Source organism: Ptiloglossa arizonensis, chromosome 5 (assembly GCF_051014685.1).
Source record: "Ptiloglossa arizonensis isolate GNS036 chromosome 5, iyPtiAriz1_principal, whole genome shotgun sequence".
Lineage (NCBI taxonomy): Eukaryota > Metazoa > Arthropoda > Insecta > Hymenoptera > Colletidae > Ptiloglossa > Ptiloglossa arizonensis.
In genome coordinates this window covers 10,516,893-10,527,606 of record NC_135052.1, presented here as the reverse complement: position 1 = coordinate 10,527,606, position 10,714 = coordinate 10,516,893, and the positions used below count along the sequence as shown (strand labels likewise).

Genomic DNA, 10,714 nt, shown 5'->3' with positions numbered 1-10,714 from the left:
TCGTGGTATTATTTTCCTTAACTCTGGTTTGTATTGTACCCGAGATGTTTACAAATTTACTCGTGTGTCAATATAATAATCTACATACATAATGCAAAGTATTGTACATTTGAACAAATTATAGAAATTTTGTAAAAATGCTGCTTCTATTACTTGGCACCCAAACGGACAAAGCTTTTCTTGCTCGCTAACTCATATGAATACTTTCGTCGAGGTAGAGAGCCAAAAATTGATAAATCAATAACCACCAGTCTTACAAGAACGGAACACGCTCTAATTTTAAAATATTGCTTCTAATATTTTAAATTTGTTACTGGGATATTGAAAACACAGGGAAAATGCTCTCCTCGTCCTGTAAAGCAATCAAAATGAATTGTAGGTAGCAATATACAAATCCGTTTCTAAGTTGTCGATCAACTACTATGTAATTGAAAAAACCAAAGTTGTAAAACTGAAAATGTAAAATAAATTGACCATAATTGATTGTACAGAACAAAAGGTACAGGAACATATTTGCGCATAAAAGTTGTAACCACTGAATTGAAATATAATTTCTGAGATGTTATATATTCCAGTTAAGCAACACTTTCAAGCAGCTTCCGACAGCATCTATTTCTCATACACTGCTATAGCATATAAATGCATATGTTATGATATAAATGCACAACTTAAATGTATAATATTTGTTCCAGTTTATCTTTTTATTGTGGTAAGTTTAGTAAAACGCTTTGACCTGATGGCAAATAAGCTACTTGACGGGATTTGGATAAATTATAGGCTATGTCTTCTGCAGCTTCGATTCTTCTAAGTTCGATTAAACCATCACCAGATTCGCCGAGAGAGTGTGCGATTAAACTGGCAGCTTGTGCATCACCCTCTGCAGTAATGACAGCTGCTTTCTTCTGTTGCTCTGCTTTTTCTACTAAGAAACGTGCCTTCTCTGCTTCTTGCTGGGCTACCTGCTTCAACTCTACAGCTTGTGTAAATTCTTTTCCAAAGTTTAAATGTGTCTGAAACAAACAAAAAATACTCCAAAGTTAATGCAAAATACTATATTTGCATCGAAGAAAGAAAGTAATTCAAATGTACTCACAATTGAAATATCGTCTAAAATCAATCCAAACTGTGCAGCTCTTTCTGTTAAATCTTCGCTAACTTTTTGAGATACAACCTCTCTCTGTGTGATCAATTCCCCTGCATCAAATTGAGCAACTACTGCTTTCAATACTTCAGTAGTGATAGACGGCAGTACTCTATCTTCGTAATCTATGCCAAGAATAGTGTAGATCTTTGGCAAGGAATCTGGTACTGGTCTAAAGAGGATACGAAGTGTGATGTTTACATTTTGCAGATCTTTGCTTCCAGTAACGACGGGAACATTTCTTGGCCTAGATCGAATATCAAATATGATAGGTTTCTGTACCCAAGGAATGAAGAAATGTGTTCCTTCTCCTACGACAAGATTCTTTATGCCCACAAATCTGTCAAAGATAACAGCCCTATGACCTCCATCCACTAAAAAAATTAAAACATATACTTAGCTCATAAACAAAATGAGATGCATATATTTTCAGTCCTGTGAAAAGAAGAAAACTAACCATTGTAAAGAGAAGAATTAACAACGGCTCCAGTCGCAGCTAAAGCCAGACCAAACGGTCCCATTTTATTGAAGTACTTTAACATTTTCTAATGAAGTGCCTGAAAAAATGAATAATAGCTAATTACCAGAGAAACATCAATGTACACATCAATTGTAATAAAAATTTGCCATACCCTAACAAATACTGATCCGATACAGTAAAAAAATAAGGAATTTGGAAGAAAAAAGATTACTAATCCATAGATTAGTATTTAGTCATTACTGTTACCAAAAATGAAAAATTAAACATTTTTTATCTATGGAAAACAACAATAACATTGTTATACATACCAAATTGTACAGCATAATATTGCTTTTCTTTGGACAAATGGTACATAATGTGGTACATAATGGTACATAATGCTTTGTGTTTGAAAGTCAAGATTGTTGGATTCCTTTGTGTATTACAGTGATAATGACACGAAACATGCATCAAGGATTGCTCGAAAAAGGTTGTTCAATTGCTCCTAAGATATTTTCAGAGCAGTTTGATCAACTGATTTAAAAACAATTGATCGTGTTTGATTGTAAAAATACTGAACCAAATTGCTATTTTACTGTATAAATATGCTGCACATTTTTATGTACGATGTGACGAACGAATATGAGTACGATTTTGCGTTATTGTTTTTTGTTTCATCAATCAAAAATAACGTTTCATTTTTCATTTTTGGTGTGAGTAATCGCCAAGTATTAATCTATAGATTAGTAATTTTTTTCAAACAAATTCCTTATCTTAGTATTATACCGAGTCTGTACTTTTCACGATAGGATCTGTACAATTTTTACCGAGTGACTGTAACCTGATGTAACACAATGGATTTCAACTATGGCCAACTAATTCTAACCTAGAATTATATCAAATTACGACTCGAATTCCACGTCAAGTAGTTATAACAGAAGTTTGATTTCTATAAACTGTATGAACGAAAAATGCGTAAACTGATTGAAACGAATAAGTTCAAAGAACATCTAAATATCTAGAAATATTTTACGACCGGCCCAGAGGAATTGCATCCAATTGATTTCACGTTTAAAACAAAATTATGCATGCCTTTGACAAATCACAACACTACTAAAATGAAAAATAATCAAAATTTGTTGCCGGCAGAATTAATCCTTACGTAATAAATTCTGTCTTTGAAGTTGGAATTATAACTTTTCTGCCCGCGTGGTATACGTGTATTGATAAAAAGAAAATGGAGTCCAGAGTCGGATCAAAAAGAAACGCAACAGTGGCGCCCCTTGGCAACTGCTTTCCAACGAGGCAAATTTAAATGTATTTATCGTCGATAACAAAAATTCGTTCAAGTAACACACGTAAACGTGACATTTTTAACGACGAACAGGCACAGTATGCAAACTTTTAATCTTACCGAGTACAACTTTGATGAAATTTGAAAATTAAATATAAAAAAAGAACGCCCCCGGGTGGGCTCGAACCACCAACCTCTCGGTTAACAGCCGAACGCGCTAGCCGATTGCGCCACGGAGGCGACTTGTTCAATCGTTTCCATTATATAGTATATAACTATACAGTCTAAAAATACTATACAAATAAATATTTTTTACATTAGTGTTGATAAAAACAAGTACGGAATAAAAATAAAAGCATTTGCTTTTTCCGTCAACGAAAAAAACTAAATAACAGATGCGTTACGACATCACGAGTAAAACATTTACTTTCGGACATTATATTGTAAATTGAAGAAAGAAAAACAGTACCTATATTATCAAAACCTAACAAAATATATTTCAATTATTATTTTCAAGAGGTCCAATGCTTCGAAGCATGTGTATATACATATATTTTTCAAGTATATTTTGCTTGTACATAATTGCACTAATTGCAGATTCGTACCCAACTGGATAATAATACTATACAAGTACATGAAATGAAACGCTTGCTGTTAATAGTACGATACGAGTAGTACTTCTTACTGCAAAATATATTTCACCCTTTGGAAGATTTGGAACAGCTGGCGAAGTAATTGAATTGATCTCACCTCGCGTGTACTTCGTCTAACGAAACTGAAAATATTAGAAGTAAATGGTCACGGAACACCCAAAATAAAAATTTATTCTGTCATTTCTTCTTTCTACATTTATCGTTCTACATAATTCTAAAACAGGAAGAGAGTCTGGTGGCTTATGAAACTAATGAACGCAGTTAGTAAGATGGCTGCAATGCTTGAATGGTCTCTTATTGATACCTTCAGTAGCCCGAAAGAGTATGCACATCTAGAACTGTGGGATGAGTGTTACTCATGGAACCGCATAAACCGAATACATGACCTTGAAGATCCGTATTTAATATCACAGACAGGCTGTTTGCTGTGTAAGAGATGATCAGCGGTACCCATTGTGATGTGATCATTATCTGGTCGTAGTTAAATGTTAACCTGTGACAAGAAAACCCATCGTTATCGTAATTAAATTATTTTTTTTTTCTAAAAATTGTTTTATTAATTTAGAAATTATCAAGACGGTAAGATTGATATGAAAAATTATATATTACATAAAAATTAGGGAATACGTTAATATTCGAACAATACTTACTTCATAACGTAGGAATCCACTTCACCGTGGGGTACTAAGATACCATTTTTATAATTATTTATTTCCGTGCCGTTGACCTTGACTACCAACGTACCGCTGGGAACGATTTCCAGTACATGTTCACCGATGTAACACAATATACCCAATCTGTTGTTCATTACTCTTTGTACAAAGATCGCGAATGTACTTTCTGTACCATGCATATGAGCAGTCAGAAGGGTCCAAGTGTTAGGGATAATCGTCGAAATGTTGAAACCGTCATAATTGAATATAATCTGCGGGTAGGTCGTGCATATCTCTGCAGAAATAATCAAAATTAATATCCGTAAATACGTATAATCTTTGTAACATGAAAATGTGACTGATGTTAATTTTATCGATTATCATAACCACGGAGCCTCGTTGGGTGCAGGAGAACGGAGTTGAAAATTCCTCCGTGTAGCGAGATGCGTGCAATTATCGAGGCAACCGATCCGATAAAACATAGCTCTATTTATACAATCTCTACTTAATAATAATCGATACTCGATCACTTGCGTAATGGTCACGATTTCTTAAATAACTTCCATCGTCTTTTGCCTCGAACGGAAAATTTACATATCGTTTGCGGACAGAATGCAACGAACGAGGTTCGCGTGCAATTATCGAAGTTGCACCGATCTCAAAGTTCTCTCGTACTACAAAATGATTTCAAACTTACTGCTCGTCTGATCGACATATTGGTCCAAAACATCAACAGGGAAGTTAACGTTGTCCATAAATTGATTCCATACCAGATCACCGAATGGCAATTGGAGCAATCGGTAGCTGTGGGACGAACGAATAACCGACATGTCGAGTTTAGGTGTACGAGTGGAATAGTCCAAGATAATATTCATGTTTCCAGGATACACGGTTTCCGAAGTGAATTGTATGTGCGAGAAATAAATACCGCGTACAATTTCTTGCATCACGTTCGCACACATCGTCACGACTGGTGGCACCTGAACAACGAACAGCAATTGGAAATTAATGTCCGAGTGATACGAAACAATTTCAACCCTCGACCAGCTGTTTCAACGACCTCGAAAAACGTCACAGAAAAGACCACACCTGGGTCCGAACGAACTCGTAACTTGACCTCTCCCGGGCAAATGTTTCCATGGAATCCATTATATTACAGTACGTTTCTTAATTTCGAAGAAAAGCTCTACGAACGATGTAATCGTGGAAAAGTCTCTCCGGGTCCGCAGAGACCCAGGCGTGGTAGCTTCAAACGTTAAAAGGACACCGACAGCTGTTCGAATTCACGACCAACGTTTACCTTCTTCAACGCCAAGTTTATATTGTACTTTCTCGGTGTGGTATGAAGTATAGCTTCCCGGATGCATTCACGTGTTCTCGGGACGTTCACTCCGAAGACTTGTAAATCCGGATGGTGGATATGACTTTCACAAGTGTCGCGAAGACGTTCGTGCTCTATGTGATCCATCAGATGCTGGTCCTCCGACAACTCGCTCTTCACGTTAATCGTGACGTCCATGTCGTCGCGCACGCACTTGTTGTCCATCGTTTTACCCGCTATGATCGTTACTTTCATGTAGGTCTGTCTATCCGTAACGTTCACTATCAACGGATCGTGATACATTTGCGGATAATCCTTTTGTCCGTCGATGCATATCTAAAAGTACAGAACCAGTTATCGATTGTTACTTCGATCCGCGAAATCTTTCGAACCTTGAAGATCTTTTCTCCCGGAACGGTGTGGGTGAGCACGATTTTCGCGCGGTTTTCTTCGTGTCCCGGTGACAACTGAATGTCAACCTTCGCCTCCCATTGTCCCATAGATACGTTCGTGTACCCCTTAACGTCCATGATCCCGCGGACGTCTATCTTCATAGCTTCGAGGATGTGCAATTGTTCGGTGGGTGTATCCTTGATGTTGGCTTTGACGGTGAAGTCGACCTGAGTTTCCATTCCCGAAAAAGAAACGTTAACGTTGAAACGTGAGGGAACGTACACACGATGCACGCGCGAATCATCTCTTCCGGTTTACCTGTACAGCTGGATAGACGGTGCTCGGTTCGATTTTCATCAGATTCGTGCAACTCGCCCCCTGAGACGAGATCATGTCGTTCTTCACCTTCTGGCGTAGTCTCAAAACGAACAGCACGAATTTCTCTATGTCCCTGTACATCGAAAATGAAACTTTGTTAATACGTTCGCACGAAAGTTCACCGTGCATTTACCACTTACGTTGGAACACTGTCGGCCGTGATGGCCTCGACCCATCCAGCCAATGGTAAAGGTGTGACGTGACGGTCGCAGTTGTATATACCCCAGTAATACCGAAGCGCGAGGTCCCTAGAGTGAACGTCAACCTCGTGGGGTTTGTTGTTGATGACCGTGGTGACGTTCTGTACGTGAGAGCAATGGGGACAGCAGCTCGCCAAGACGCCAGTCTCGTCCTCCATTACCGTGACATAGGTTCTGGCTTGAGTCAACAATCCAACGGTCGAGTAGTCCGTCAACAATCGTCTCGACGTTGTGACCATCAAGTTCTTCAGAACGCTGTTGTAAGCGATCGTCAGATCGAGCGGTAGAACAACGTCCCGTGTTTCGGTTCTACGAACGGCGTGCCACGTATCGGCGAGAGGATTGTAGATCGACATGAAGTACTCGCCGTGTTTCCATTCCTGGTATCTGGCCATCAGTTGCACTTTCACGACGTTGTCCTCTTTCGAGCAAATCGTTTTCAGTTTCAAGGAGTCGACCATCGGCATTTTCGTCGCCAATACGGCCGGTACACCGAAATCGGTCGGCACGTGCATCTCGTAGTTCTCCTGGTAGAATACGTTCTGCCAATTGACGTGTTTATTGTGATCGGTCATGCACTGCTTCCACCAGTTCAACTCGTCGAAGAACCTCCTCCATGTGTCCTTGTTGTAGTGAAGTACCGCGACAACGTTGTCGTTCAAACCGGTTAGAATCATGTACATCTTGACGGGTTTGTCGATCGGCGCGCTCTTGGCCGCCTCGGTGATCAGATTCTTCACGTTCTGCTTGTTGATGGTCTTTACGGTCTTACCCAACACCTCGCCCTTGAGGCTCCTTATTATTTCGGGCATACCCTCCACGTGCCAGTAAACCTAGAACGACCATAGAACAAAGAAATACACGCGCTGAGAGTTAACGAACAATCCGAAATTCTGTAACTCGGTATTACGAAAGAATCTCGTAAAAAAGAGACACTCACTCCCCATCGACTGGTAGGTCTACGAGCGGTGGACGTACGGAGATGAACCGAGCCAATGTACGGCAGACCGAATCTGCGATCAAGGATGAAGGAGGCTTTCACGGCTTCGCCGTGTCCGTACGATTCGTCATGGGTCTCGATGTGCAACTTGGTCGACAGTTGGCCAGGAACGTGCCTCATTCTCGTAAAGCGTAATATTTTCCTAGCGGTTTCACGAATCTGTAACGAACAAGGATCGACGGAGTTCACCAGCCCCTTGATCGTTTCCACGTGATAATTGTAGAGATGTTCGTCCTTCTCGTAGACCATGAACCAGTACATGTTCATCAGATCCCCGGTATGATGTAAATTGTGCATCAACACTTCGTAAGCGGAGATCCTGAGCTCTACCGGAAGCGTGACGTTGCTGAGAATTGGCCAGAGCAAAGCGTAAGTACGAGTCGGGGATTCGTGGGCCACGTCCCTGATCGCCAAAATGGCGTAGATGCGGATCATGTACAGGTTATCGGACACGACGAGATCGCCGCGGATGATTGGCTCGAGGAGGTCCAGTACCTCGGGTAGACGGACGTTTCTAAGGGCCATCAAGTACGTAACCTTCATTTCTTCGCTAGGAGTGTCTGTGAAACGTACGAGAAATCGATTAATTGCTCGAGTCGGTCGTTTCTTTAAGGTTTCGAGGCGTTCTATCGTTAGACCGTGCCGAGATTTCGGAGTCAAATGCAGAAACAGTGTTACCTTTAAGCTCCTCCATGAGCTCCTGCAGGTACAACTTCCGTTGAGTAGTTTTCATTTCGTTCCTGTAAGTCTTGTGGACCAGGGTGTAGAAGCAAAGTATACTGGCTTTCCTCACGTCGATGGAAATAGACTCGTCCTTCTTCAGTAGTTCCTGCATATCTTTGAGCAACAGTTCCGTCGGATGTCTCACGCTCATCGGTAGTTTGCTGAGCATCGTGAGCGCTATCAAATCGGGAACTGTTCTTTGAAGAATCACGTTTCGCGTGAAGAGACACGCGGCCGTGGTACCCACGTTCGGCACTATACCGAGGAAAATGTTTCTGAAAAGAAAACGAACGGGAAAGGATCATCGTTATTCACCCGTCGGATACTCCCTATAGTCGATAAACATCGATTCACGCACTTCATCATTGCTCTCCTCTCGTCCATTGGATGCTTAATGTCGTTGTACACCTCCTCCAAAGATTCCAGATTCATGTAACTCATAACGGATAGAAGCCTGTTGATCGTCTGACCGTGCTTCCATTCGGGGTCTTTCTTCTCCATGTGGTCCTCCTTGAGGTAACTGACGGCCTCGTCCAGCATCTTCTTCACTTTCTCGATGACTTCCATCCGCTTGACTTGGTGACCACCTTGCGTCAGGTCTACGTGGCCGGTTATAAAGTGATTCATGGTCGGTTTTGAGTACACGACGTGTTCCATCGGAACGTTCGATATCGGTATGTTGAGCCATTCGGGCTCGAAACCATCGAAGATCAATGTTTGGCTGCGCAAGAGTAAACGTTTCTCAATGAACGAACGTTCTCAACCCTCGCGATACCAGCGGTTCGTACGACCACGGGAATGGCCACGCCTGGGTCCAAACGGACCCGTAACTTCGCCACGCTTGCACAAACATATCGAGGAAACATTCGATCGTTTCACCTTTCTTAATTTCCAAAGGTGAGACCCAGACGTGGCGAGACGAGGGTCAAGAACGAGACACGATTCTCGACTTACTTGGTGAGCAGGTAGTGCGACTCCTGTCTGGCCATCCACGGGAAATAGTTGATCACTCCGTGACTGATTAATTTTTTTATAAGGATCTGATGACCGTAGTTCTCGATTTCGAAGACGCGTCTGCTGGCGGTGGTCATGTCGTTCTGCGCGTACCCAGGGGAAACAAAAGTTCGATCAAGTCACAGACAGAAGAATTTCGATACGCTTAGGAAAATCCACGATTGCTCGGTAGTACCTCTTCCGCGATTTCGCAACGATCGTGCTCGATACTGTTGAACGTGTGGTGGGAGAATTCGGTACAATTCATCGGTTCGTGGAACTTCGTGATCGTCAGCTCGTTATCGGTTTCCGTATCGAACGAAGAAGTTTGGAGCTTCGGTTGCACGTTGTAGGCTACTTGACACCACCCGTGAATGGTTTCCTAGTGGTAACAACCAAAGAGAACATTAACCACAATCCCCGGGATGTTCCCATCAGTCGTTACCTACCTCTTGCGTCACGAAACTGCTCGGTTTCACCGGGCTGTGTCCGAAAATGTGAACCATGTCCAATTGGAACGTAGAGGCGATGGCTCTCTTTATATTTTTCGACCATTCGCTCTCCGTACCGAGGAATTTCACACCGTTCAGCTAAAGATGAGAATTTTACGTGTGAATTCCAACGGTTGGGGATGTTCACCGTTCAAAGCTACCGCTTACCGCTGGATCGAACGTTTGAAAGTTTTCAACCACTTACCCGACCATTGTTGTCGAAAACGATCGCGAACGGGCTCTCGATCAGCTTGACGTCGTCACGGATCGAAAGTAACTTGGTATCGGGACGTTGAGCGTGCATCGCCGGCCCATTGTGCATCGTGTGCACCACGTTCCTCAGTTCCACGTAATAGGAGTTGGTCAGGGTCTGTTCGTTGAGCACATGCTGTACACGAAGCTGTGACTCTATACCGAAACTCGAGGCGTACTGGTTCGGCGCCCACATAACACCGGACTTCACGTCCACCGAGTACTTGTACTTGACCAATTTACCATGAGGGAAGTAGGCTGAAAAATAAAGTTATTCTCGCGTTTTAAGATACGTTTTTACACACGGGAACGTTCGTTCGAAAATTCGAAATTGTTCGTCTAGTTCGATCAACGTACCTGGCACGGCCTGCGCCGCCGCCAACAACCCCAATAATACTGAAAAAAATGAAAAGAATCTTATATAGATCGTGTAGAGAGCTCACGGACAGAGACGGTTGAATTACGGCGAGGAATAAAAGAAACGTAACGACCTATGATCTCATCGTCTCACTTACCGATTAGGGCATTCATCGTAGTACGACACTCGAAGAATGACTGTAGACGCTACCGCGCGGCTTGCCCCTTTTATAAGGCGAAAAATCGGCGAATCCGGGTACAACGAGAATGTGCAAACGTAAACGATAACCCTTCACAAGAGGGTGTTACCGTGCCGGTGTAATCAATGCAAAAGATAACCCGTTCGGACATCGTTCTCCGACTCTTTTTTCATCCCGTGAATGACTCTTAAAAATATCCATGTCC

General features: G+C 42.0%; 2 protein-coding genes and 1 non-coding gene across 3 annotated transcripts; all 3 read right to left on the bottom strand.

The window, feature by feature from the left end:
* Positions 1-586: 586 nt before the first annotated feature.
* On the bottom strand, positions 587-2,849 carry Phb1 (prohibitin 1). Its single transcript, XM_076312044.1, has 4 exons — positions 2,764-2,849; positions 1,599-1,698; positions 1,094-1,515; positions 587-1,010 (listed from the first exon to the last, which is right to left on the bottom strand). The coding sequence occupies exons 2-4, from the start codon at positions 1,681-1,683 to the stop codon at positions 702-704; spliced, it is 816 nt and encodes a 271-aa protein (XP_076168159.1). The 5' UTR covers positions 1,684-1,698; positions 2,764-2,849; the 3' UTR covers positions 587-701.
* Positions 2,850-3,061: 212 nt separating this feature from the next.
* On the bottom strand, positions 3,062-3,135 carry Trnan-guu (transfer RNA asparagine (anticodon GUU)). Its single transcript has one exon. It is a non-coding gene; the product is annotated as a tRNA-Asn (tRNA).
* Positions 3,136-3,701: 566 nt separating this feature from the next.
* Positions 3,702-10,613, bottom strand: Vhdl (larval-specific very high density lipoprotein). The gene is made up of 16 exons (XM_076310952.1): positions 10,468-10,613; positions 10,310-10,348; positions 9,906-10,210; positions 9,659-9,799; positions 9,406-9,591; positions 9,171-9,313; positions 8,575-8,937; positions 8,172-8,491; positions 7,434-8,053; positions 6,434-7,326; positions 6,234-6,366; positions 5,915-6,142; positions 5,502-5,858; positions 4,899-5,181; positions 4,199-4,496; positions 3,702-4,041 (listed from the first exon to the last, which is right to left on the bottom strand). Exons 1-16 carry the CDS (start codon positions 10,481-10,483, stop codon positions 3,855-3,857), a joined length of 4,512 nt encoding a protein of 1,503 aa, XP_076167067.1. The 5' UTR covers positions 10,484-10,613; the 3' UTR covers positions 3,702-3,854.
* Positions 10,614-10,714: the final 101 nt, after the last annotated feature.